Source organism: Mustela erminea, chromosome 6 (assembly GCF_009829155.1).
Source record: "Mustela erminea isolate mMusErm1 chromosome 6, mMusErm1.Pri, whole genome shotgun sequence".
NCBI lineage: Eukaryota > Metazoa > Chordata > Mammalia > Carnivora > Mustelidae > Mustela > Mustela erminea.
In genome coordinates, this window is record NC_045619.1 from 121,993,159 (window position 1) to 122,019,821 (window position 26,663).

A 26,663-nucleotide genomic window follows, 5' to 3' on the forward strand; every position below is an offset into this window, starting at 1 on the left:
GAAACAAGGTCAGCGGAGGTACTGAAAGGTAGCAGACACTGGGAGGCCCGGCGAACATGTTTTGGATGACTTTGCTGTAGACACCAATGCCTGAGACAGATAAGGCTGAGGTGGTCCCCCAGTGGGGGTGGCCACAGGCCAGGAGCCTGAGCTGCTAGGAGCTTGTCCATGCTCCTCTGCCCTGAGTCCACTCCCTTCTCTGCCCCGACTCAGGGCCCCAGCGGGGGAGCCCTGACCCCTTCCTCACTCCTCTCCCTGCTGGACTGATGATTTCCTCTCTCTCTCTCTTTTTTTTTTTTAAGATTTTATTTATTTATCAGAGTACAAGCAAGGGGAGCGGCAGACAGAGGGAGAAACAGGCTCTCTTCTGAGCAAGGAGTCTAATGCAGGACTGGATCTCAGGACCCGGAATCATGACCTGAGCCAAAGGCAGGTGCTTAACCAAAACTGAGCCACCCAGGCACCCCTGGACTGATGATCCTGGACACTGACTCCCGCTCAGCTCACCAGAGGGCTCAGGAGAAACAGGTCAAGTCCCTTCCCTTGACAGTTGAGGTAAATCCATCTGCTCTGTGATGTGTGTCATTGGAGAGAAGCTGGGCATTTCTGGGAGCTTTTGCCCCCCTGTTTCCATAAGAGTCACAGCATTCTCTAAGGTTGTCTCCCGCTGTTGCTCCCAGTTCTCACGTCGTTAGTGACGGAGAAGACCGATTCCCCCGATGTCTTTCTCTTTTTATTTCCTCTGCCCCCCACGCCAAGAAGCCCCACTCCCTCCACACCCTCCTCACCCCGACCCGGGACCCGAACTCAGAACCTCGTCCCTTCCCTGCATCCTTCGGCATCACGTGGTGTTTCATGTGCCATGGGCCACGTACACGTACTTTGTCCATCTTGAAATCGTGGGGTTTACCTTCTCTGACCTCCTCCACAATTTAGCACTTTGTTCGCTCAGTCGTTGCTTCGCTAATAATTTGTCTGGAACGTGTTCCACAGGGTCTTGGGATACTTACATCATCGCTCCCACCGCAGACTCTGGGATCAGAACATGTATAGGCTAATTCAAGTTCCCGACTTCCATTCTCTTACTTCCCAGGTAAGAACTTTATGCCTCCAACAAATACTTTTCTTTCTGTTTGAAGATCTCTTTTTACAGATTTTCGAATGCCTTAAGTCTTTTAAACCTCTTGCACCTTATGTAATGAAGGGCTTTATAGAGCTTATCTTTTCAACAAATCTTTGGCTTGAGTATGGCTAAAACAGTTACAGAATCAACTGGAAAGGGGAAAAAAAAAGATCTTGATCTAACACTAAAGCCTTTCCATTCTGCAAGGTGAAATCCTTTGACCTAGATCTGTCCCTTAAAAGGCAAGGGACTGTAAGAAATTCTAAGTTTTTCTTTGACTTTTAAGAGCATTCATAAATACTGATTAAAAAGTCGGGTTCACCAGCCAGTTTTATTTGATTTTCCTGAAAATCTGCCAGACAGAAAGTTCTCATTTTTATCCACCTTCATTGTTACCCCCAGAGCAGCCCTCTCCATAGCAACTGAAAACCTCTTTGGGTTGAAATAATCCTCTCCAGCTCCCAGTGCACAGTCAAGGAATTTTAAAAACAGAGGACTTTGTAACCACAAAGTACTCTCCAAGATTTAAAAGGCCACGGAGCTCCAGATAAATAATCATTTATCTTTCTCCTAACGGTAAGCACCACATTTAGAAACGTTTGTCTCATTCTCTGTCATTTTTTAAATGCTAACATAAGAATCTTAAACTCTCTGTTTTCTTAACCATAGAAGTTATCCCAATATCACCTCTACTACCCCACAGTCATTATTACCTCATCTCTGGGCCAAGATCTGACATGAGATGCTGTTCACATTTTGCATTCCTTAGGCAATCGGGTGAAGGGATTATTATCTTTATTATTTATTTACTTAATTTTTTTTTTTTTTTTTTTTTGCAGAAAGCTGATTGGCTCTCAAGTTGTCCCTCATGCCTTTAGTGACCATTGAGTTTGTGGATTTATGACAGCTCTTGAGGTCTTGAAACTCTGGGCTTTTTCTGCTAGTTGGTACTTTTAATAAACTAAAACCTTAAAAATGACCAGTGTCTAAAAAATGAAAAATGAACAGTGACTGTCTTCTTCTAGTCTCCTTCCTTAACAAAAACCGTCCCATTCCGTGTGATATGGTAATTTATGGAAATGTATTTTCTGTTTATTTTTTATTTACTTACTTGAGCAATGAGGACCCTCAGCCATGAGAGTTCTACTCTAGGATGGGAAAAAAACCAGCGTATTTCCTGTCTGGGTCCTAGGACTAGTACCACCTGCAGGGTGAAGAGAGAAACTTCTTCCTAATTCAGTTCCTCTGTTGAGTTTAGAGAGAGGCAATCGCACAAACTTCTTGGCTGTTCTACAGTTTGAACTAAGTGCACAGCCCTGAGCACTGCCTGCTGTTTGCAGTTATAAATGACCTACAGACACCCCCCCACACACCCCCTCGTCCCCCGCTGCCGTTCAGAACCGGCTGACCATTGCAAATCAGCTTAGCCACCCCATTAATGAATCCTTTCAAACACATTGCAGGAGGAATAATTAAAGCCTTTATTTTTTCCCTTTACCACAGAAGTTCCTCCCATTGCAAGTTTACACCGACAGCAAGCCGCCTGACTCCATCACACAGGGTCTCCAGGTAAAGGAAGGGTGGAAATGTGCTTCTGGACAAAGCTTCCAATATTGGGGGTGCCCGTGTTCCTTTTCCTCGGCCTTGTCCCCTCTACTGAGACGGAAAGACCCTCCACGCAGGACAGCGGCGGCCCCTGGAGCTCCAACCACCTGACAGAAGTACTAGGAGCTCTGTCTGCTGGTGACCCCCCACCCCTGAACCATTCGAGAAGCCTCATCAAAACCTTGCTGGAGAAAACTGGCTGCCCGCGGAGGAGAAGTGGAACGCAAGGAGATTGCCGTCTGGTTAGTGCATTAGGGTATGGGATCAGGTACCGGGGGCGTGTTCCAAAGAGAGCCGTGGCTTCTCCAGCCCTTTACTTCCCTAAAGGAAAATCAGGACGTGGTACCCGGGGCGGGCGGTGCCTTGCGGTGTCCTAACGCCCGCAGCTAGGGTACTGCGAGCCACTCACTCAGCATCCTCTATACAGCAATTCGAATCAGGGGGAATTTTATTTTATTTATTAAAACGGTAAAGTTTCTGGAAGCCTTTCTGCAACCCTCCAGCTCATGGAGAGGTATTTAGCTGCAAGTGTGAGCTTTTAGTTGTCTCTTCTTTCTGATTTACTATTTTATTTTATTTTACTTTACTTTATTTTTTGTGGTTGTGGAGAACTTGTGCTTCCCTGGTTAGATGCTCTTCGTTTGGGGGAGCAGGATGATAATGATAAGATATTTTTCTAACATTGAATTTTTGAAGTACTTCATCCTGGGGGTTGATTGGTGTTTTCTAGAATGTTGCATGGTGGGTCGCTCATGAATTGGATAATCTCCTCTCAAAAAGGACACATCTGACTGGCGCCCACGTGAGGCAGTCGGTTGAGTCTTGGTTTCTTGGTTTCAGCTCAGGTCTTGATCTCAGGGTCATGGGATCGAGCCCCATGTCAGGCTTGATGCTGAAGTGCAGAGTTTGCTTGAGATTCCTTCTTCCTCTGCCCCTTCTGCTCGTTCTGTCTTTCTCCCTAAAATAAGTAATTTTTTTTTTTTTTTAATGACACATCTAACCTAGGGAAGAGAAGTGCTGTAGATGGAGCTAAAATGAAGCCTGTGGCTCGAGGGGCTGGGCTCCCAGGTTTCTCTTGGTCTGCCCGGTGACCCTCAAACCCTGTCCGCTCCTCAGCGTTGTCTGGGCAGCTTTCCCCAAACACCATGCTGGGGCTTTTTCCTCCCTCCATGGAAGAGACTTAACTTGCCTGGAATGGAATTTTTAAAAATATCCTCCGCAGGCTGCTTTCATGTAAAATCCACCTTAATGTAAAGTCAGCATTTAACGTAAAACCAGAAAGTCTCCATCAAGGAGGGGGGACCCACAGAGTTACGAGCCCATATTGTCAGAGGATAGCAAACAAGAACAAACAAAAACACCATTCACCGTCCCTTTCCTGATTGACGAGATCTTTTTTTCCCCAGAATGAATCTACAAATAAATAAATAAATAAGCAAATAACTGCCTCCAGCCAAAAAAAAAAAGACAGAGAGAGAGAGAAGAAAAAAGTTTGGCAGACTTTCTCAATCATGCTTCATTCTAGGGGAAACATTTCCTGGCCAAGTGTTTTGTTTTTTGTTTTGTGTGTGTGTATGTGTTTGTTTTTCTTTCTTTCTTTTTTTTCATGACAGAGGGGTCTTACTAATAGAATTTTTTCTCTGCTCTGTGCAAACAATAAATAATTTGATAATTAGTGAAATTCCCAAAGGCTCCCAGAGAAAACATGTGTTAAAATAGGCAACTCATCTGTAATGACATTAATTTATATATATAGCAACATAAGACTTCCCCATGGAAATAACTCAGAGTCATATCTTATTAATGTCCTCTGAGAATTTGCTTCAGGGAAATGTTCTCCTCTAATGACATAAAGTGCCTTATTAAGGCTGGTTGAATATTAGTCTAGCTAGAACGAATGTAAACATGCAAAATTGTTCTCCTGGTTTTTTTGAGGGGCAGAGAAATTGTTTTGCACTTTTTGTTTTCTGTGACGTTACCAAGCATTTGACAAATTTATCTTCTGTTTGAGCTATTTCCTTTCCTAGGAAGTGAAACCCTTGTCTTGAATAGCCCTCTTGCTGCAGCTCTCTCTCTCTGTGGAAAAGACTGAGGTTAAAAAAGAGAAAGAAAGAAAGAAAGAGAGAGAGACAAAAAAGAAAGAAAAGGGCGAATTTCCACTTCACCTGCTCAGAGAGCTACACTTCACCTGAGCTCCCCATAAGCTAGGATCCCATGAAATCTCTCCTTGTTATTCATAAAAAAGCCAGGGAGAAACAGTGTCCTGTTGGTTTGACAAACAATCACTTTTGGCACAAACCACAGGACTTCAGCTCGTTCTTGAATCTCTTATGTCTTTTTAGAGACTTTGTCCATTTAGAGGCAGCATTTGTATTAGAAATTCTGTGGTAAATAAAATCTTAAAAAAGAAAAGAAAGAAATTCTGTGGTAAAAAGAGGGCAAGGGGTTAAGTTCATATCCTTAAATGTGTGGGGAGAAAAGAGGGAAGTAGGTGTCTTAAATTTGGGAGGAGAAAAGAAAGTCCCCAAATTTATTTCATGTTTAGCTAAAAACTGAGTGTGAGTGTGAGTGTGTGTGTGTGTGTGTGTGTGTGAGAGAGAGAGAGAGAGAATCAATCTGCAGTATCTGAAAACACTGCGCATTTAAAAATAAATCCATTCAAGCTTTAGCCTTTGAAAATGGATAGTCTTGCCTGATCATGGCCTTTTAAACTTTTTTTAATGAGAAGGTTAGAATGGAGTTTTAATGAATTTAATGAGGGATTAAGTAACTCTAAGTGAATAAATTCCACTTCAGTTGTGGTGGGAACCATGACCCTACATGGATTCCAGACATGGTGAAGGGATAAGAACCCGGTGTCTGGGGTCAGCCAGCACTGGGCCCAAATCGTTGTTCTGGTACCTTCTAGTTGTTGGGACATGTTGAACCTCAGCTCCCTCATCTATAAGACCCCAGTGCTGGTTCTCTCCTCAGGGAGCTGTGTGTGAGGACCACATGGCCATGAGATGGGGCACAACAGCTCAAGCTCTCTTTGTCCCCTCACATTTCCTTTACATCATGGACATGTCCATCCCCTTTTCCCAGGGACCCTGGAGTGGTGCTGGTGAGAAATGAGATAATCCTCAGCATCCCCCTCCTGCCCTGTCCCCAGACTTCCCTGCCCTCCATCCCAGGGGGTTGGGGGTTTTATCCAAGATCTCTAGAAGATTCTCAGACACCTTCAAGGTAGAGAACCACAGGTTTAAGGTCCTGCATTTAATTCAGTGCTCCCTCCCCAATTTGTCATTTCTGTCCCAGGATAAACAGGGAACAGCTCAAACTCTATCTTGTTGATCTTACAGGTTTTTCTTATCTCAGGAAGACTTATCTCTGTCAGTCAGAAATCTCACAGAATCTGGTATAGACCCACAAAAAGCCAGTACCTGCCATCAGCCAACATTCTTCCAACTCTTGATTTGGCAGGAAAAAGAAGAAATATAATTTCCCTCTTAGAGTCCATTATAAGGCCCCTCCCCCCCCCAAAAGAGACCTTATAAAAATCTCAGAACTTGAAAAAGGCCAGTGGATTTATCTATAACAATAATCAAACTTAAACAGCTTTGGATCTAAAATCTTTTAAGTTTATCTACAAGTATGACAACTGCCCTGTTAATGCAGAAGAAAGATTTCCTCTTGTTTTTGTCACTGAAGCTTTCCTAGCATCAGCAACGAACAAAACTAAATGAGGCGGCTGGGGAAGGTGATCTGATTTGACTACAAATCCAGAATCTGTTTGTTTTCCCTTTGAAACCTGATTGCCTCCACCTGCCAAGAAATCAAAGGGAAAATCGATGGATTATTCCTGAATGAGTCCATTCTTCTTTAACAAAGAATTACTTCATCCGAGTTAGCTCCTTAGATGGATCTTGTTGCCCATGAGGTGGAAGTATTTGCAAAATTTTACTAGACATCATTTCCCAAACAAAACCCAGCCACTGCTAAAAGCTCTAACCATATCTAGTGATGATGAATTGGAAAGTCCAGTCCCCCACGCACCCCCATAGAGTTTTCTGTCCTGTCAGTGTCTGTTAGAGCTCATGATGTGCCCAAGAGTAGTCTTTCCTCAAGCCGCTGCCTTCCATATGCAGGTAACTTCTTAAAAGTCCAATATTATAAAAAGGCAAAATATTGTCAGTCCACGGTCACTGGATTCCCCACTGAGCTTTATTCAAGCAGGCATCAAAAAATTAAAGCAAGGTTAGGGAATTTGTGTTCATTCGAGATGAAGGAAATCTCTCATCAGACAGAATGAGATGTTCCACTACTATATAAACATTTTCAGTCAGAAATCAATTTACCTTCCCCATTCTATGCTTTTCACAAACCATATCTCATCCTAATCTCTGCTGCCCCAAGCCACATCCGTCCTCTTCCTTTTATTCTTTCTTTCTTTCTTTTTGTTTTTAGATTTTATTTATTTATCTGACACAGAGAGGAAGAGATCACAAGTAGGCAGAGGCAGGCAGAGGGGGAGGGAAGCAGGCTCCCTGCTGAGCAGAGAGCCCGATGCAGGGCTCGATCCCAGTACCCTGAGATCATGACCTGAGCTGAAGGCAGAGGCTTAACCCACGGAGGCACCCAGGCACCCTATCCCTCCTCTTCCTATCCTAGAGTACATTGAGGAGGAGCCATGCATGGAGAGGGGTCTCAGGCACCCTGGATGTGATGAAGGGTGACCATGTACTCTGCTATGCGCTCTCAACCAAACCCTGGCCATGTGTGCCTGGTCCTGTGGCCTCGTGGAAGTGCCATTTTTTGTTCCACTGGCACTTTGTCTGACATACCCAGACTCATCAAACAACCTGAACGGCACTTGACAGTCTGTCAGCAAGAATTCATTCATTCTTCTTGTGGAGCTATGTCCTTACTGATTTACATTCGAGGCTTATCCATCCCTTGGTATCCTTTTTAATTTTTTTTTTTAAGATTTTAGTTATTTATTTGAGAAAGAGAGAGAGAGAGAAAGAGAACACAAGCAGGGGAAGGGACAGAGGGAGAGGGAGAACAGAGGGCTCCCCACTGAGCAGGAAGCCATATATGGGATTCGATCCCAGAACCTCAGAATCATGATCTGAGCCAAAGACAGATGCTTAACCCACTGAACCACCAGTCTGTTGGTCTCCTAATTGACCTTTTTTTCTATCAAACAGGAGGGAGAGTAAATTACTGGTCAAATTAAGTACATAGTTGGGTCTACAGCTTATGTTCTTCATGGCACAAAACAAAGGAATAAACGAATGAAGCCTATCCGTGGCGGAGGGGGAGTTAAGATTGAGCAGTATTAGCTCTGTGACCTTAGGTACATTGCTTAGACTTTCTTAAACTTGCTTCTCACATATGCTATAGTTATACCTTCCTTGTAGAAGGAAGACATAACTCATGCTGGATTCTGTGTGTTGCCCTTGCATACTGCACAGAAATGTACCCATTATTACCCATTACCCATATAATAATGTACCCATTATTCACTGTGAGTTAATTGGGTAATTGGTATTCTCAGTGCTTAACATTATGCAGAAATATTTGGTGGGTTATCAAATAGGCTGGGGACATTTTGTTTTTTCCATTTAAAATAATGGAATCATATTCTCACCATCAAAAAACAGATGATCACATTTTTTTTCCAGAACCAATTAGATATAGGTTTTTTTTTTTCAAGACTTCATTTATTTGACACACACAGAGCACAAGCAGGAGGAGCAGCAGGCAGAGGAAGAAGTAGACACCCCACTTATCAGGTAGCCTGATATGGGGCTCAGTTCCAGGACCGTGGGATCATGACCTGAGCCAAAGGCAGATGCTTAACTGACTGAGCCACCCAGGCATCCCACCAGTTAGATATTTGTACTGGGGAATGCTTGAATACCTAAGGTGCTTAGCAGTGTTCTGGACACATGGCTCGATTACACTTTTGTTTCAACTGATTCACCTCCCTAAGTCTTGGTGTCAGCTCTGCCAACAGTTACCAACCCATGAACTTTTCTTGTGGGCTAATCAAGAAACAGAAAAGGGCTGGGTTGGTTTCAGTGGTGAAGCTTTATAGCCACATCGAGTTGGTCTTGTTGGGAAGCCTGTTTGTTGAGTTCTTATCCCAGTGTAGCTGAGCTGGGGTGAGAATGGAATCTGTGTGGCTCGTGAAGAATGAGACAAATGCTTTGCTTTCGAGACAGATGACATGTTCCTTCCTGACTCAGACGGTATGTCCCAGATGTTCCCTGGTGGGACACCCAGCACACGTGGAATTATGACGCCTGAAGCTTCCACCTCAGAGAGTAAATTAAAAGATATTCTAGTAAACTGTCCTGCTGTGGGGAAAAAAAAAATCCCTCTGGGGCTCAGGACAGGCATCCCTTCATGCCTTGACTGAGACTGAGGCTATGCCATGGGCTGCTTCTGGTATCCTAGGAGAATTCTTTTTTTTTTTTTTTCCCAAGATTTTATTTATTTATTTGACAGAGAGAGGTCACAAGTAGGCAGAGAGAGAGGAAGGGAAGCAGGCCCCCTGCTGAGCAGAGAGCCCGATGCGGGGCTTGATCCCAGGACCCTGAGATCGTGACCTGAGCTGAAGGCAGAGGCTTTAACCCACTGAGCCACCCAGGCACCCTCTCCTAAGAGAATTCTTAGGAATGCCTCACCGGGGCGCCTGGGTGGCTCAGTGGGTTAAGCCGCTGCCTTCGGCTCAGGTCATGATCTCAGGGTCCTGGGATCGAGTCCCGCATCGGGTTCTCTGCTCTGCAGGGAGCCTGCTTCCTCCTCTCTCTCTCTCTGCCTGCCTCTCTGCCTACTTGTGATCTCTCTGTGTCAAATGAATAAATAAAAATCTTTAAAAAAAAAAAAAAAAAAAAAAGGAATGCCTCACCGTCTTTGAAGTAAGGCAGCTCCTGTTTTGTCAGGAGAGTTTCCCTTCCACAGCTCTGTGTGTATCTTTTTTTTCTCATCGTCCCATCATTACCCAAAACACCTTCTGCCATGTGAACTTCCCAGAGGAGCTAAGCCGGGCGTCGGGCTGTGTGTGTGAAACAAAGAAATCATCGTGGAAGTATTTTTAAGCAATTCTCTTAGGTAGGGTAAAGGCAAGGCAGATGGCATTCATCATTGCTTTTCACACCTCCTAAGAGCCAGGCATTGTGCTCGATGCTGAGGATAGAACTGCGCACAGACAAAACTTGGCCCAATGGACCACTTGTTCTCAGGGGAAGAGAGAAAATAGACATGGAGAGAAAGCAATTTTAGAATACTAGGGCCACAAAGAAAATAAATCTATTCTATGCTAAGGTTGCCACTAGACCCAAGTGACTGCTGGGCATTTGATACGTGGTTCATCTGAATTGAGACCTGCTTGGAGGTGTAAAGTGCACACCAGATTTTGAAGACTTAACCCGACCAAAAGAATGTCAAATAGCTCATGAATAATTTTTAAAAACTTGGATGACATGTCGAAGCAATCTTACTCTGCATGTATGTTTCAAAAAGGGACAGTATTAGATACGTTATTAAAGTTAATTTCCCTTTCTAAAATGTGGCTACTAGAAAATTTAAAGTGACATGTGGCTCACCTCTGTGGCTTGGGTCCTGTTTCCACGGAACAGCGCCACACTGGAGAACGTGGGGCAGGGTTGGGGATTTCCTTTCTAGAGACGGTGTTCAGGAAAGCATCCCCGAGGGGGTGTCACTATAAGCTCGATCTGAGAAATGAGGGGTAAGAAGACCTGATGCGTGGTGGGAAGGAGCTTGGTGGGACTGATGGAAAATGACAGGGCCAGAAAGTGAACGAGAGGTGGGAAGAGGTTAAGGGAAGAGAAGGCTAGGAAGTAGGCAAGAGCCAGACGGATGAGAAAGTTGTGTAGAGCGTGGATTTCATTCTAAGTGCAATGGGGACATTCCTTTAAAAGCCAAAGAGTCAACTGCTTTTACTCCAGGCAACATATGGAGACTGGAGACAGAAGAACTCCTCTCCGGGAGTAAGGGCTCCCCAAGAGGGCATCCCTGATGTATGAAAGTCCAACCTGGATTATCTTATTTGAAGCTGACTATTGGGGCTGCCCACCTTTCCTTACTGTTCATAAAATAATAAGGGGTGGTCGTTAGTGTTCTACGACTCTTCACTAAGCCTTGTATCTACTTGTGTTTTATTTTGTGTTTTTGAAACAGTGCTTCGAACCAGATGCCCTGTTACTAATAGCTGGGGGAGATTTTGAGGAGCAGCTCCGAGAGGAAGTGGTCCAGAGAGTTTCCCTTCTCCTCCTGTATTACATTATTCATCAGGAAGAGATCTGTTCTTCCAAGCTCAACATGAGTAATCGAGAGTATAAATTTTACCTACACAGCCTCCTCAGCCTCAGGCAGGACGAAGACTCCTATTTCCTTTCACAGAACGAGACAGAAGATATCTTGGCATTCACCAGGCAGTACTTTGACACTTCTCGAAGCCAGGTAAGAAGGGCCAAGGTGCCAGCTGGCTTTGCTCCTGAGATACAGTCCCTGAGCCTTATTTCCTGTCACTTATTTATCCCTAGGACAGTCAGGGACTCTTTAGAGAGTGCTTTGTGGCTTTCAGTTATGGGATGTTAAGTGATGTCATTTAAAATTCTGAGTATAAAAGGGGGAGATGGGATGACTAATGATTGTAAAATGAGTTCTAGCCAGAAGGTGGGTGGGCAGGAAAGCCAGGTGACTGGGCAGCGCTCTTCTCCTGCACATGAAAGCGAGTGATTCACAGTTCCTAATCAGTCTCCAAGGACTGACCCACGTCAGGGAGGGCACTGTGCCTATTTGCCTTGCCTTCTGGCCAGGGAAAAAAAAGGCGGAACCATTTGAGGGAGAGGAATTTATCATTAGTTACTTCACCAGAGAAACAGCTTGCAAAAAGCATTATTCATGACCGTCAGCCCAGACCATATCTCTTCTGCAGCTTTTGATTCCTGCTGCTTCTGTTCAAGGGGTCTCCGGAAGTGGTTTTCTCCTCTCTTGGTCCCTTCTGGCCTTCATTACTGTTCCAGCAAAAGGTGACCTTTCAATTACCTTTATCAGCTTTGCAGTGGGAAGTCTGAGTGGATAAAGTGTTCTGAATATTAAAAAAAGAAAAAAAAATTTAAGCCACATTTTCTTAAAGAATTGTGCAACCACCTGTGCAGTTTGAAGAGAGTTGTGAATCATTTTTTTTTCCTCTTGAATTTTTCATTGACATGTGTCTTTGAGCTGCTGTAACAAAAATATAACAGACTGGGTAGCTTCTACACAATAGAAATTTATTTCTCACAGTTCTGGAGTTGAGCGAGAGTCCCCATCCTGGTTCAAAAGATACCATCTCCTCCCATGGTGGAGGGAGTAAAGAAGCCCTCTAGGGTCTCTCTTATAAGGGCACTAATCCCATTCATGATGGCTTCACCCTCATGACCCATTCAATTCCCATAGGCCCCACCTCGTAATACCATCACAGTAGGTGGTAGGATTTCAACATATGAATTTGGATGAGGGGGACACAGTCATTCAGTCTACAGGGACGTGTGTAGGTATATTTGATTTTGGACCTCCATTCTGGCTCCTGGGAGCCCAGAGGTTTCTGTGCAATCATGCTGTGGCCTAACGACCCGCAAACATATCCTCCAGTTTGTCATAAAAATGTTTAATTTCTCGTGTGATTGGCACACAGATGGAAAGACTGCTTCTTAAAGACTGTGTGGGCATCACTCTGGTAACTCTCATCTCATGAATCTCAAAATAGGGCCATATTTTTGTTTCCACTTCCAATTGAGAAAATGGGTTCCTTTCTGGAATTCAGTTTCTGCTTAAATAAGGAAATAGGCCCACATATAATTTCTTCGGTGCAACATCTATATGATATGAGATCAGTTCAAATTAGCCACTAGGATTTTAGTCATCCCATCTGTTACAGCCTTTTGATTCAGATAAAGTGGGAATGAAAACCCTGCTCTTAAAAGCAGATGGTGTGTATATGTTCAACGTAGATTTCTGGTTATCCAACACACACTGCAAATTCCTGGGCTTCCAAGTGTATGTGAGATTAAACATTCCTAGAGCAGAATAAAATAATTCAATATTATGTGTAGGCCTACTTTCTCCATCTCTTCAGTCAAGAATTAAGAGCTCTTGTTGAGTCGTTAGGCCTTAGAGCTTTTGTCTCCTGGAGGATGGCAATGTCATCCTTTAACCCATTCACTTGGGCTGGAATTCCCTTAGGAATCCTTAGTCAAGTCAACCCAGACTTTTACAGGAGGCCAGTTGGCCTCTCACTGGAGGATGCCACTGTCTCCAACTAGAGAGTGTGAGGTCACGGAAGGTGCTGGTAGACCAGGCCCACCACTACCAACAGGTAGGTCTTGATCTACACAGGATTGGGCCTCCATCGGTGAAGTCACTAACAGGTGCTCTAGGTGGGCCTTCACCAGCTCATCAACAAAGAGCTCTGCACTGGAGGACCCTAATGTAGCCACCCTCCCTAGTGGCCCAGAACGTTAATATCCCTCCAGGCCTTCATTCTCTTTTGTCCAATTACTGTTGATCTCCTTGACTCAATCTCTTGCTCCCACCTCTCTCTGTTCTTTCTACTGTTGGCTGTTTCCATGATGAATAAACAGGGATCTGTACAGACTTCTCCACTAGCCCTGACTCTTCGATGAGGGAATAGTGGATAGTATTACCGTCCTACATTTGACAAACCCAGAAACCTGAGCCATTTTTAACTCTTCAGACTCCTTCACATTTTCTTCCAAATCCTTTGTAATATTCCTCAAATACATCCATTTTTCTATCTCTAGTGCTACCATCTGAGGTCAAGAAATACCTTGGGTTAATCAATAACTTCTTAACTTTACTCCTGCTCTTAAATTCTAGCCCTGGCAATTTATTCACTACTTTACCACCAGAGCGACATTTCTATAACATACCTTATTGTATTACTCTTTTGTTTATAATATTAATGTCTTCCCTGGAGCCTTTAGGGGAAAAGTTTTCATAGCACTGAGTATAAGATTCTTGTCACCTTCTTCAGCTTACTCTATCCGATGCACAGCTAGACACTGGGTCTCACAATAATAGTAGCGAAGACTAGATGACTGTGTCCTATGTACCAACTACTATATTAAGAATTTTTCATGTGTTAGTCCTTTTTTATCAATAAAGAGTATGAAGGTTGGCAAAGTTAATCATTTTGCTCAAGGCCACTCAGTTACAAATAACAGAGATAATATTAAAGCCTTACCTGTCTATCCCAAGCACTATGCTGTGGAACTCACTTTAATGATATGAAAGTCCCATCACCATCTGTGTTTCCATTTATTTCTACATTTAAGAGGAAGAGTATTTAAGAGCTTAGGCTATAGAGTCCTATCTGGGTGTACACTGGGACTCACTTATCAGCCCAGTGATCTGTGTAAAGAGTATCCACTGCACAGAGCTCTGGGAGAATGAAAAGAGAGAATAATGTAATGGACTTAGCACAGTGTCTGGCACACAATAGGCACTCAATAAATGTTTAAATGAGTGAATTGATATTCCAGTGGAATGCAAGGCAAGAGACTCGCCTTTCAAAGACTCATAATTTCATTGAAGAAAATTGATGTACACATGGAAAAGATCCTAGGTTCAATGGAAGTTCAAAAATATACTGTGATAACTTTGATTTGCACTTACCACACATTGAACTTGAAACTAAAGGCAAGGGTGAAAAGAGAAGTTTCTTATGATGACACAATGCAACAGAGCCAGTATGAAGTCAAGGTCAGGAATATATATTTGAAAGTCGTTACACTGCAGGCTCTACTTGAAGCTGGAGAGAAACAATTCTCCAACTGGAAGGGTGTGAACAGTAAAAATAAGGGATCTTCTTGGAGAAAACCCATCTCTGAAGGAATAATGAGAAAGGTTAAGTAAATAAGGACCAGTAGGATGGGTGTTAAAAAATCCAGTGTCAGGGTGAATAAAAGAAACAAGAATTTTCCAAGCAGAATTTCGAGACTAGAGAATGAGGGTAGTCATGTTCCTATAAACAGTTCAGACCTCTGTAAGGTAAAGAACTGTTTCTTGTCTTTTGGGGAAATCCTAGAGATATTTTAATCAATGTAACTTCAGAAGTTCAAACTTTTCTTTTTACTATGTATCTGATTTCAGTGTATGGAAATTAAAATGCTGCAGGAAAAATCTGGAATATTGAGCAGTGATGGTGCTGATGAAAATACACTTCCTCAGTTAGCAGCGACAATCATCGCTCTGTCCCTCCAAGGTGTTTGTCTGGGGCAAAGAAACTTGCCTTCTCCAGACTATTTTACAGAATATATTTTCAGTTTTTTGAATAGTACAAACACTCTCCACCTCTCAGGTAAGAATGCTTTTCATGAATTTAACTACTAAGTCATTCCTACTAAATGAGTTGTGCCTAAAAGAAAGACTGATGTTTTTTTATGAATAAATTTGTTCAGGTATGTTCTAAACACCCATTTCATCTTACATGTAGTAAGAGAGCTCAGACCTTTTCAAGGCAACCATGCTATTGTCTCCATGTGGTGATGGGGCAAAAACAGGGACTTGACCCATTTATTGATGATATTATGGATATAGAGCCAACGGAGAGATTTTTATGACCTGCTATAAGTACTAAGGAACACTTTTCTACTTGGTACATGGTCCTGAGCCAGGGGTCGCATAATATTGCCAAGAGTGATGAAAGGGTATGCCAAATGATGCAAGAACCTTGGTAGAGTTTCCTTATAATCATAACAGTAAAATATTTAATTTTAAGTAAAAATCATGTGAACTATCCACTCTGGCTACATTCATGACTGGCAGCTTTTTTGAGCTCCAAGATAAAACAGGATGCTAGGAATGGACTCAGAATGTTTGTCTGGCTCATTTCTTTGTCCTTGACAAGATATTAAAAATGAAATGAGTTTTATTCATTAAATTGTATTCATTAAAAATGAAATGAATTTTAATTTTTTAAAATTATTTTTATTAATATACAATGTATTACTTGCCCCAGGGGTACAAGTCTTTGAATCATCAGGCTTATACATTTCACAGAACTCACCATAGCACATAACCCAACCACACTATCCCTACCCCATATGTCCATAACCAAACTACACTATCCCTACCCCCCAGCAACCCTCAGTTTGTTTTGTGAGATTAAGAGTCTCTTATGGTTTGTCTCCCTCTCGATCCCATCTTGTTTCATATTTTCCTTCCCTACCCCCCACAACCTGTGCACTGCCTCTCAAATTCGTCATATCAGTGAGATCATATGATAATTGTCTTTTTCTGATTGACTTATTTAACTCAACATAATACCCTCTAGTTCCATCCATGTCATTGCAAATGGCAAGATTTCACGTTTTGATGGCTGCATAGTATTTCACTGTATATACATACCACCTATTCTTTATCCGTTCATCTGTTGACGGACATCTAGGTTCTTTCCATAGTTTGGCTATTGTGGACTTTGCTGCTATAAACATTCGGGTGCACATGCCCCTTTAGATCACTACATTTGTCTTTTTACAGTAAATAACCAGTGGTGTGATTGGGGGGTTGTAGGGTAGCTCTATTTTCAACTTTTTGAGGAACTTCTATGCTATTTTCAGAGTAGCTCCACCAGCTTACATTCCCACCAACAGTGTAGGAGGGTTCCCCTTTCTCCACATATTCGCCAACAGCTATCATTCCCTGACTTGTTAATTTTAGCCATTCTGACTGGTGTGAGGTGGAATCTCATTTTAGTTTTGATTTGTATTTCCCTGATGCCGAGTGATATGGAGCACTTTTTCACATGTCTGCTGGCCATCTGGATATCTTCTTTGCAGAAATGTCTGTTCATGTCTTCTGCCCATTTTTTGATTGGATTATTTGTTCTTTGGGTGTTGAGTTTGCTAAGTTCTTTATAGATTTTGGATACTTGCCCTTTATCTGATATGTCTTTTGCGAATATCTTCTCCCATTCTGTCAGTTGTCTTTTGATTTTGTTGACTGTTTCCTTCACTGTGCAAAAGCTTTTAGTCTTGATGAAGTCCCAATAGTTCATTTTTGCCCTTGCTTCCCTTGCCTTTGGACATGTTTCTAGGAAGAAGTTGCTGTGGCTGAGGTTGAAGAGGTTGCTGGCTGTGTTATCTTCAATGAATTCAAAAAACTCAATGAATTTTAATGACTCCCATTCTCACATTGAGGTCTTTCATCCATTTTGAGTCTATTTTTGTGTGTGGTATAAGGGATATGGTCCAGTTTCTTTCTTCTGTGTGTGGCTGTCCAACTTTCCCAACACCATTTGTTGAAGAGACTATCTTTTTTCCATTAGACATTCTTTCCTGCTTTGTCAAAGATTCATTGGCCATAGGATTAAGGGTCTATTTCTAGGCCCTCTATTCTGTTCCATTGATCTATGTGTCTGTTTCTGTGCCAGTACCATACTGTCTTGATGATTACAGCTTCGTAATAAAGCTTGAAGTCTGGAATTGTGAGGCCACCAACTTTGGCTTTCTTTTTCAACATTTTTCTGGCTATTTGGGGCCTTTTCTGGTTCCATATAAATTATAGGATTATTTGTTCCATTTCTTTGAAAAAAAATTGCTGGTATTTTGGTAAGGATTACATTAAATGTATAGATTGCTTTAGGTAGCATAGACATTTTCACAATATTTGTTCTTCCAGTCCAGGAGCATGGAACATTTTTCCATTTCTTTGTGTCTTCCTCAATTTCTTTCATGAGTACTTTATAGTTTTCTGAGTACAGATTCTTTGCCTCTTTGTTAGGTTTACTCCTAAGTATCTTATGGTTTCGGGGGTAGTTGTAAATGGAATCAACTCCTTAATATCTCTTTCTTCTGTCTTGCTGTTGGTGTATAGAGATGCAACTAATTTCTGTGCATTGATTTTGTATCCTGACACTTTACTGAATTCCTGTACAAGTTCTAGCAGATTTGGAGTGTAGTCTTTTGGATTTTCCATGTGAAGTATCATATCATCTTCAGAAAGTGAGAGTTTAACCTCTTCTTTGCCAATCCAGATACATTTTATTTCTCTTTGTTGTCTGATTGCTGAGACTAGAACTTCTAGTACTATGTTGAACAGCAGTGGTGATAGTGGACAGCCCTGCTGTCTTCTTGACCTTAGGGGAAAAGCTCTATTTTTCTTCATTGAGAATGATATTCACTGTGGGTTTTTCATAAATGGCTTTGGTGATATTGAGGTATGTACTCTCTATCCCTACACTTTAAAGAGTTTTGATCAGGAAGGGATGCTGTACTTTGTCAAATGCTTTTTCAGCATCTATTGAGAGTATCATAGGGTTCTTGTTCTTTCTTTTATTAATGTATTATATCACATTGATTGATTTGCAGATGTTGATCCAAACTTGAAGCCCAGGAATAAATCCCACTTGGTCGTGGTGTATAATCCTTTTAATGTACTGTTGGATCCTATTGGGTAGTATTTGATGAGAAATTTTGCATCTGTATTCATTAAGGATATTGGTCTGTAGTTCTCTTTTTTGATGGTATCTTTGTCTGGTTTTGGGATCAAGGTAATGCTGGCCTCATAAAATGAGTTTGGAAGTTTTCCTTCCTTTTCTATTTTTTGGAACAGTTTCAGGAGAATAGGTATAAATTCTTCTTTAAATGTTTTGTAGAATTCCCCTGGGAAGCTATCTGGCCCTGGGCTCTTGTTTTTTGGGAGGTTTTTGATGACTGCCTCAGTCTCCTTACTGGTTGTGGGTCTGTTTAGGTTTTCTATTTCTTCCTAGTTCAGTTTTGGTAGTTTATATGTCTTTAGGAATGCATCCATTTCTTCCAGATTTTCAAATTTGCTGGTATATAGTCGCTTATAATATGTTCTTTGTATTGTATTGTATTTCTTTGGTGTTGGTTGTCATCTCTCTTCTTTCATTCATGATTTTATTAATTTGGGTCCTTTCTCACTCTCTCTCTCTCTCTTTTTTTTTTTTGATCAGTCTGGCCATGGGTTTATCAATCTTATTAATTCTTTCAAAGAACCAGCTCTTAGTTTTGTTGATTTGTTCTACTATTCTTTTGGTTTCTATTTCATTGATTTCTGCTCTGATCTTTATTATTTCTCTTCTCCTGCTGGGTTTAGGCTTCCTTTGATGTTTTTTTCTCCATCTCCTTTAGGTGTAGGGTTAGGTTGTGTACTTGAGACCTTTCTTGTTTCTTGAGAAAGGCTTATATCACTATATACTTTCCTCTCATGACCACACTTGCTGTGTCCCAAAGATTTTGAACAATTGTGTATTCATTTTTATTTGTTTCCGTGAATTTTTTAAAATTCTTCTTTAATTTCCTAATTGAGCCATTCATTCTTTAGTAAGATGCTCTTTAGTTTCCATGTATTTGAGTTCTTTCCAACTTTTCTCTCATGGTCGAGTTCTACTTTCAGAGCATTGTGGTCTGAAAATATGCAAGGAATGATCCCAATCTTTTGGTCCCAGTTGAGACCTGATTTGGGACCCAGGATGTGATCTATTCTGGAGAATGTTCCATGTGCACTAGAGAAGAATGTGTATTCTATTGCTTTGGGTTGGAATGTTCTGAATATATCTGTGATGTCCATCTGGTCCAGTGTGTCATTTAAGGCCTTTATTTCCTTGTTGATCTTTTGCTTGGATGATCTGTCTATTTCAGTGAGGGGAGTGTTAAAGTCTCATACTTCTATTCTGTTATGGTCGATGTGTTTCTTTGATTTTGTTATTAAGTGGTTTATATAGTTGGCTGCTCCCATGTTAGGGGCATAGATATTTAAAATTGTCAGATCTTCTTGTTGGACAGAAACTTTGAGTATGATATAACGTCCTTCCTCATCTCTTATTATAGTTTTTGGCTTAAAATCTAATTTATCTGATATAAGGATTGCCACCCCAGCTTTCTTTTGATGTCCATTAGCATGGTAAATTGTTTCCCAACCCCTAGCTTTAAATCTGGAGGTGTCTTTGGCTCTAAAATGAGTTTCTTGCAGAGAGCATATTGATGGGTCTTCTTTTTCTTTTTCTTTTTTTTTTTTTTTCCAATCCATTCTGATACCCTGTGTCTTTTGATTGGGGGCATTTAGCCTATTTGCATTCAGGGTAACTACTGAAAGTTATGAATTTAGTGCCGTCCTGGAAGCGTTTTATCTGTGCTTCTATTATCAGTGACAGCCTAGCTGGATATAGTATTCTTGGTTGCATATTTTTCTCATTTAATGCTCTGAATATATTATGCCAGTCCTTTCTGGCCTGCCAGGTCTCTGTGGATAGATCTGTGGCCAATCTAATATTTCTATCATTGTATGCTACATTGTATGCTATCTTGTCCCGAGAGGATTTTCTCTTTGTCACTAAGACTTGTAAGTTTTGTTATTAGATGACAGGGTTTGGACCTATTCTTATTGATTTTGAGGGGGCTCTCTGTACCTCCTGGATTTTTATACTTGTTTCCTTTGCTATATTAGGGAAGTTCTCTGCTATAATTTGCTCCAATATACCTTCTGCCCCTCTCTCTCTTCTTCTGGGATCCCATTTATTCTAATACTGTTTTGTCTTATGGTATCACTTATCTCTCAAATTCTCCCCTCATGGTCCAGTAGTTGTTTTTCTCTCTCTTTTTCTCAGCTTGTTTATTCTGTCATTTGGTCCTATATATTGCTAATATTCTGTTATGCCTCATTTATCCTACAGTAATAGCCTCCATTTTTTATTGCACCTGATTAATAGCTTTTTTTTTTATTTCAAACTTGTTAGATTTTAGTTCTTTTATTTCTCCAGAAAGGGGTTTTATTTCTCCAGAAAAGGATTCTCTACTATCTTCCATGCCTTTTTGGATCTCTGCTAGTACCTTGATAATCATCATTCTGAACTCTAGTCCTGACATATTACCAATGTCCATATTGATTATGTCCCTAGCCATTTGTAGCCTCTAGTTCTTGTTTTTCTTTGGTGTGGTGAGTTTTTCTGCCTTGTATTTTATCCAGATAAGAATATATGAATGAGATAATAAAATGCTAAAAGGGTGACTAAGACCCCAGAAAAATATATGCTAACCAAATCAGAAGAGACTCAATACTGGGGGGAGAGAAAAGGGGAGAAATTTTAAAATATATATATATATGAATGACTGGTGAGTAGAACAGAGCCACTCACTTGATTTTGTCTGTATTCTGGTCTCAGAAGAAATTACCTCCCAGAATTTTAAAGAAAGAAAAACTTATACATATACACAAAAATAAGGGTAAACACTAAAGGGAGAGAATATGACTGGAAGATGAAAATTAAAAGAGATTCTAAAAAAGGAATTGATAAGTTGGTTGGAAAAAGGGAGAGGAAAAAAAGGGGAGAGAATGTGATCAGCTGGAGACTAGAACAAAGCCATGTGCTATATATAGGTTATATTTCGATCTATTAGAAGAAATTATATCTCAAAATTTCAAAGAAAAACCCCATGTATAAAAAATTAAGTTTAAATACAATGAAGGGATAAAATATGACTATAACAATGAAAATTTATGAAGAGTTTTTTAAAAAACATAAAATAGTTAAAAAGTTAAAAAAGGAAAGAGGAAAAGTTTTAAAAAAAGAATAAGAAAAAAATTAAATTAAAAAAAATTAGCTTTGCAAGACTAAGGGATCATGGGGAAAAAGCCATGAATTCTATGTGTTGCTTTTCCCTAGCTCTGGAGTTCCGTAGTTCTTGTTGGTTATTGAACTTTGTCTTCTGATCTTCTGTGGGAGGGGCCTATTGCAGTGATTCTCAAATATCTTTCCAGAAGTGCAATTGCACCACCCTTGCCAAGGGACAGGCTAAGCAATCTGCTCAGGTTCATTCTTGGTACCTTTTGTTCCCTAAATGCTTTCTATATGGCTGTGAAGGACAGGAATGAAGATGGCAGCCTCCCAATCTCTGGTCCTAGAGGAGCCAAGAGCTTGGGTCCTCACTCCTCAGTGCACCCTCAGAGTAAAGCAGTCAATCCCTCCCTTCTCCCTGGTCTCCAGCCACACTCCTTGCTCCTCTGGCCTGTGACGGAGTGTTTCTATCTCTGGTGCATGGTCCCATTTGGAGTCTCCAAACCCAGCAGATTCCTGCAGTGTGTTCCTGCATTACTCCTCTGGAGGAGGAAGGAGGGGTTATCTCCGGATCTGCCACAGTGGGGTCCCTGCTTGAAGAACAGTGGCCCAACTATGCCTTGGATCACAGTTGAAGGTACCTCCAAGCTGAGAGCCCCTCCTTGGCTGCCCTGCTCTGATACCTGAGCTCTGCCACACTCAGGCACCCCTGGTCTTTCTGTGACCCCACAGATTCTGAGATCACACTGTCCCCGCGAGGGTTCCTCCCCTCACTTAACCTCTAGAGCAATGTACCTCAGTGGAGCAGACTTCTAAATGTTCTGATTTTTGTGCTCCACTGCTCTCTCACTTGCCAGGAGCCACCCCCCTCCCCCACCACCACTGTCTGTCTTCCCATATGTCGCCTCAGATTCACTTCTCCACATATCCTACCTTCCAGAAAGTGGTCGCTTTTCTATTCCTAGAAATGCTGCTCTTCTCTTCTATCTCCTATTGAGTTTGTAGGGATTCGGAATGGTTTGATAACTATATAGCTGAACTCCTGGGACCTAATGATATTTCAGTCTCCTACTCCTCCACCATCTTGCTTCCTCTCTGAATTTTAATATTTTTAAAGACGCATTTATTTATTTTAGCAAGTGAGGGAGAGAGAATGAGTGGGGAGAGGGTCAGAGAGAGATTGTCAGTCATACTACCTGCTGAGCATGGAGTCTGACTTGAGACTTGACCCCACAACCCATGAGATCATGATCAAGTGAACCATTCAGGTGCCCCAGAAATGACATTTTTAAAATCTGTTTCAAATTTTTACACCAGGAGCATCTGGAATGTTGCAAAAGAGCTGGTGCTCCTTTCCAATACACTTCCTCCTGGGAAGTCACAGCGTAAAGGGAGATGTGAATTTACCAAGGGACCAAAAATACCTGTGATCTGAGTAAGACTCCCAACTCTGAAAGAAGGGCTCGAGAACTGGAATCATAGAGTTCAGTGTTGAACTTTTCCTGGACCTGTTTGCCCAGCAATTTGAATAACATATGTGGTTTTCTACAGTTCACTTGCACTTTTTGTTAAAAGTCAAAATATAATTAAATCATGTTACCCAGCTTTTGTGCATAGGAAATAAGCCAGAGAAAGGCATGTTAAGCAGAGAATCAGTCTGAGGTGGGAAGTCGGAGTTGGGAAATTTTAGCAGTGCAGTTCCTGTTGCAAGCCGAAGGGGTGCAAATGATTCCATTTTTCAAATGATGTAAAAATGTACACCACTTGAAGTCTTGACAGCTCTAAGAAATGGAGGCAGTCAGACCACAATACAGAAGAGAGAGGCAAGTTGTGTGAATATTGATCATTGTGGACCTTGGTCAAAAAAGCCAAGTAACACAGTTCATAAGAGATGTGTAGTATCACCTATTTGAACAAAAACCAGCCACTTCAGCATTTGAGCACTTGGGAGTTCAACTTCAGACTACCATTCTATCTCAGCTCCATTAGGCATTTTAGAAGCCATGAGGTATTTTCTCTCACAACTGCGCCTGAGCTAGGGCACTGTAGCTACTGATTATATCTTGGGTGGAAAGAAAGTATGCTAGTTTCAAGTGTTTTTTTTTCTTTTTCATTTAAAATTCAGCATAGTGAACATAACAGTGTTATATTAGTTTCTGTGTGTGATATACTGATTCCATTCTATGCATTACTCAGGGCTCACCCTAGTTCTCTCTCTCTCTTTCTCTCTCCTCCACCCTCTTTTTCTCCTTTCCTTATTTGTTTTGTTCTTAAATTCCTCTTATGAGTGAAATCATATGGTATTTGTCTTTCTCTGATTGACTTCATTTTGCATTATACTCTCTAGCTCCATCCATACTGTTGCAAATGGCAAAATTTTGTTTTCTTTTGGCTGAGTAATATTCAATTTTATATATACCATATCTCTTTTATCCATTCATCTATCAGTGGACACTTGGGCTGTTTCCATAGTTTGGGTATAGTAAATAATACTGCAATAAACATAGGAGTGCATATAACCTTTTGAATTAATGTTTTCATAGTCTTTGGATAAATATACAGGAGTGTGATTACTGGATTTTATGGCAGTCCTGTTTTGATTTTTTTGAGGAATCTGCATACTGTTTTCCACAGTGGCTGCACCAATCTGCATTCCTACCAACAGTGTACAAGGGATTCCTTTTTCTCTACATCCTTGCCAACATTTGTTGTTTCTTGTATTTTTATTTTAGCCATTCTGACAGGTGTGAGATGTTACCTTATTATGGTTGTGATTGGGTTTCCCTGATATGAGTGATTTTGAGCATCTTTTCATGTGTCTATAGGTCATCTGGATGTCTTCTTTGGAGAAATGTCTGCTGCCCATTTTTATTTAGATTATTATTATTTTTTTTTTTTGGTGTCAAGTTGTCTATATTCTTCATGTATTTTGGACACTAGTCCTTTATTGGATTTTCATTTACAAATATCTTCTCCTATTCAGTAGGTTGTCTTTTAGTTTTATTGATTGTTTCTTTTGTTGTGTATGAGTTTTTATTTTGATGTAGTCCCAATAGTTCATTTTTGCTTTTCTTTCCCTTGCCTCAGGAGACATTTCTAGGAAAAGGTTGCTATGACCAATGTCAGAGAAATTACTACCTGTGCGCTCTATTGGGATTTTTATGATTTTAGATCTCAACTTTAGGTCCTTAATCCATTTTGAGTTTATTTTTGTGCATGGTATAAGAAAGTGGTCCAGCTTCATTCTTTTGCATATAACTGGACAGTTTTCTCAAGACCATTTGTTGAGGAAACTTTTTTCCATTGCATATTCATACCTCCTTTGTTGAAGATTAGTTGACCATTACCATACTCTTTTGAATATTGCAGCTTTGTAAGTATAACTTGAGTATGGAAATGTGATACCTTCAGTTCTTTTGTTCTTTTTCAAGATTTTTTTGGCTATCAGGGTGTTTGGTGGTTCCATACACATTTCAGGATTGCTTTTTCCAGTTCTGTAAAAAATGCTGTTGATATTTTGATAGGGATTGCATTAAATCTATAAATTGCTTTGGATAGTATAGACATTTTAACAATATTTAGTCTTTTAATCCATGGGCATGGAGTATCTTTCCATTTTTTTGTGTCATTTTCAATTTTTTCACCAATATTTTATAGTTTTCAGAATATATGTCTTTTATTGGTTAAATTTATTCCTAGGTTATTTGGTTAAATTTATTCCTAGGTATTTTATTATTTTTGGTATAATTGTAGGATTATTATCTTAATTTCTCTTTCTGATGTCTTATTATTAGTGTACAGAAGTGCAACAGATTTCTGTATATTGATTTTGTATCCTGCAAACTTGCTGAATTCATATCAGTTCTAGTGGTTTTTTGGTGGAGTCTTTAGGGTTTCTGTATATAGCATCATCTCATCTTCAAATAGTGAAAGTTTTACTTCTTACCAATTTAGATACCTTTTGTTCCTTTATCTTCTATTACAGCTGTTGAATAAATGTTGAATAAAAGTGGTGGGAGTGGGCATCCTTATCTTGTTCTTGACCTGAGAGGAAAAGCTCTCAGTTTTTCCCTATTGAGAATGATGCTAGCTGTGGGGTTTTATATATGGCCTTTATTATGTTGAGGTATGTTCCCTCTAAACCTACTTTGTTTATCGTTTTATATGAGTATGTGTTTTACTTTTTTTCAAATGCTTTCTCTGCATCTCTTGGAAAGATCGTATGGTTTTTATCTTTCCTCTTATTGATGTGATATATCACATTTGAACCACCCAAGCATCCCATGCATCCCAGTAATAAATCCCACTTGATCATAGTAAATGATTTTTTTTATGGCAAATGATTTTTTAAAAATTTCTTTATTTGAGAGAAAGAGAGTATGTGTGTGAGTAGAGGGAGGGACAGAGGAAGAGGGAGAGACTCTCAAGCAGACTCTCCACTGAGCATGGAGTCTGACAAAGGAGTCAGTCTCATGACCATGAGATCATGACCTGAGCCAAAACCAAGAGTCAGATGCTCAAACAACTGAGCCACCCAGACACCCCAGGAAATGATTTTTTAAATGTACTGTTGGAATCAGTGTGCTAACATTTTGTTGAGAATTTTTGCATCTATGTTCATCAGAGATATTGACCTATAGTTCTCTTTTTTTTGTGGTGTCTTTGTTTGGCAGTATCAGGATAATGCTGGCCTCATAGAATGTATTCGGAAGCTTTTCTTTCTAGTTCTTTCTTTTCTAGTTTTTGGAATATTCTTTGAGAAGAACAGATATTAACTCTTCTTTAAATGTTTGGTAGAATTCACCTACGAGGCTTTCTGGTCCTAGACTCTCATTTGTTGGATGTTGTTTTATTTTGAGGGAGAGAGAGGTAGGGGCAGAGGGAAAGGAAGAGAAAGAATCTTAAGCAGGCCATGGAGCCTGGTGTGGGGCTTGATCTCACAACCCTGAGATCATCACCTGAGCTGAAATCGAGTTGAACACTCAACCAACTGAGCTAACCAGTCCCTGGGAAGTTTTTTGATTATTGATTCAATTTCAGTGCTAGTAATCAATTTCAAATTTTCAATTTCTTCCTGACTCCATTTTGTTAGGTTATATGTTTCTAGGAATTTATCCACTTTTTCTAGGTTATCCAATTTATTTGCTATATGATTTTTCATAATATTCTTATAATCTTTCATATGTCTGTGGTGTGAATTGTTATTTCTATTCTTTCATTTCTGATTTTTTAAAATTTGAGTCCTCTTTTCGTTTTTCAAGAGTCTCACAAAAGATTTACCAGTTTTGTTGATATTTTCAAAGAACCAGCTTCTGGTTTCATTGATCTGTTCTGCTGGTT

At 40.6% G+C, this 26,663-nt stretch overlaps 1 protein-coding gene across 1 annotated transcript in view; it reads left to right on the plus strand.

Moving 5' to 3' along the window:
• The first annotated feature begins 504 nt into the window (after positions 1–504).
• Positions 505–26,663, plus strand: part of SLC39A12 (solute carrier family 39 member 12) — a 79,924-nt gene continuing 53,765 nt past the window's right edge. The window contains exons 1-6 of the mRNA XM_032349535.1: positions 505–555; positions 994–1,093; positions 1,526–1,699; positions 2,627–2,970; positions 10,919–11,200; positions 14,897–15,104. Coding sequence (XP_032205426.1) covers positions 2,710–2,970; positions 10,919–11,200; positions 14,897–15,104 — 751 coding nt within the window. The 5' untranslated portion in view covers positions 505–555; positions 994–1,093; positions 1,526–1,699; positions 2,627–2,709. The remainder of the gene's footprint in view (positions 556–993; positions 1,094–1,525; positions 1,700–2,626; positions 2,971–10,918; positions 11,201–14,896; positions 15,105–26,663) is intronic.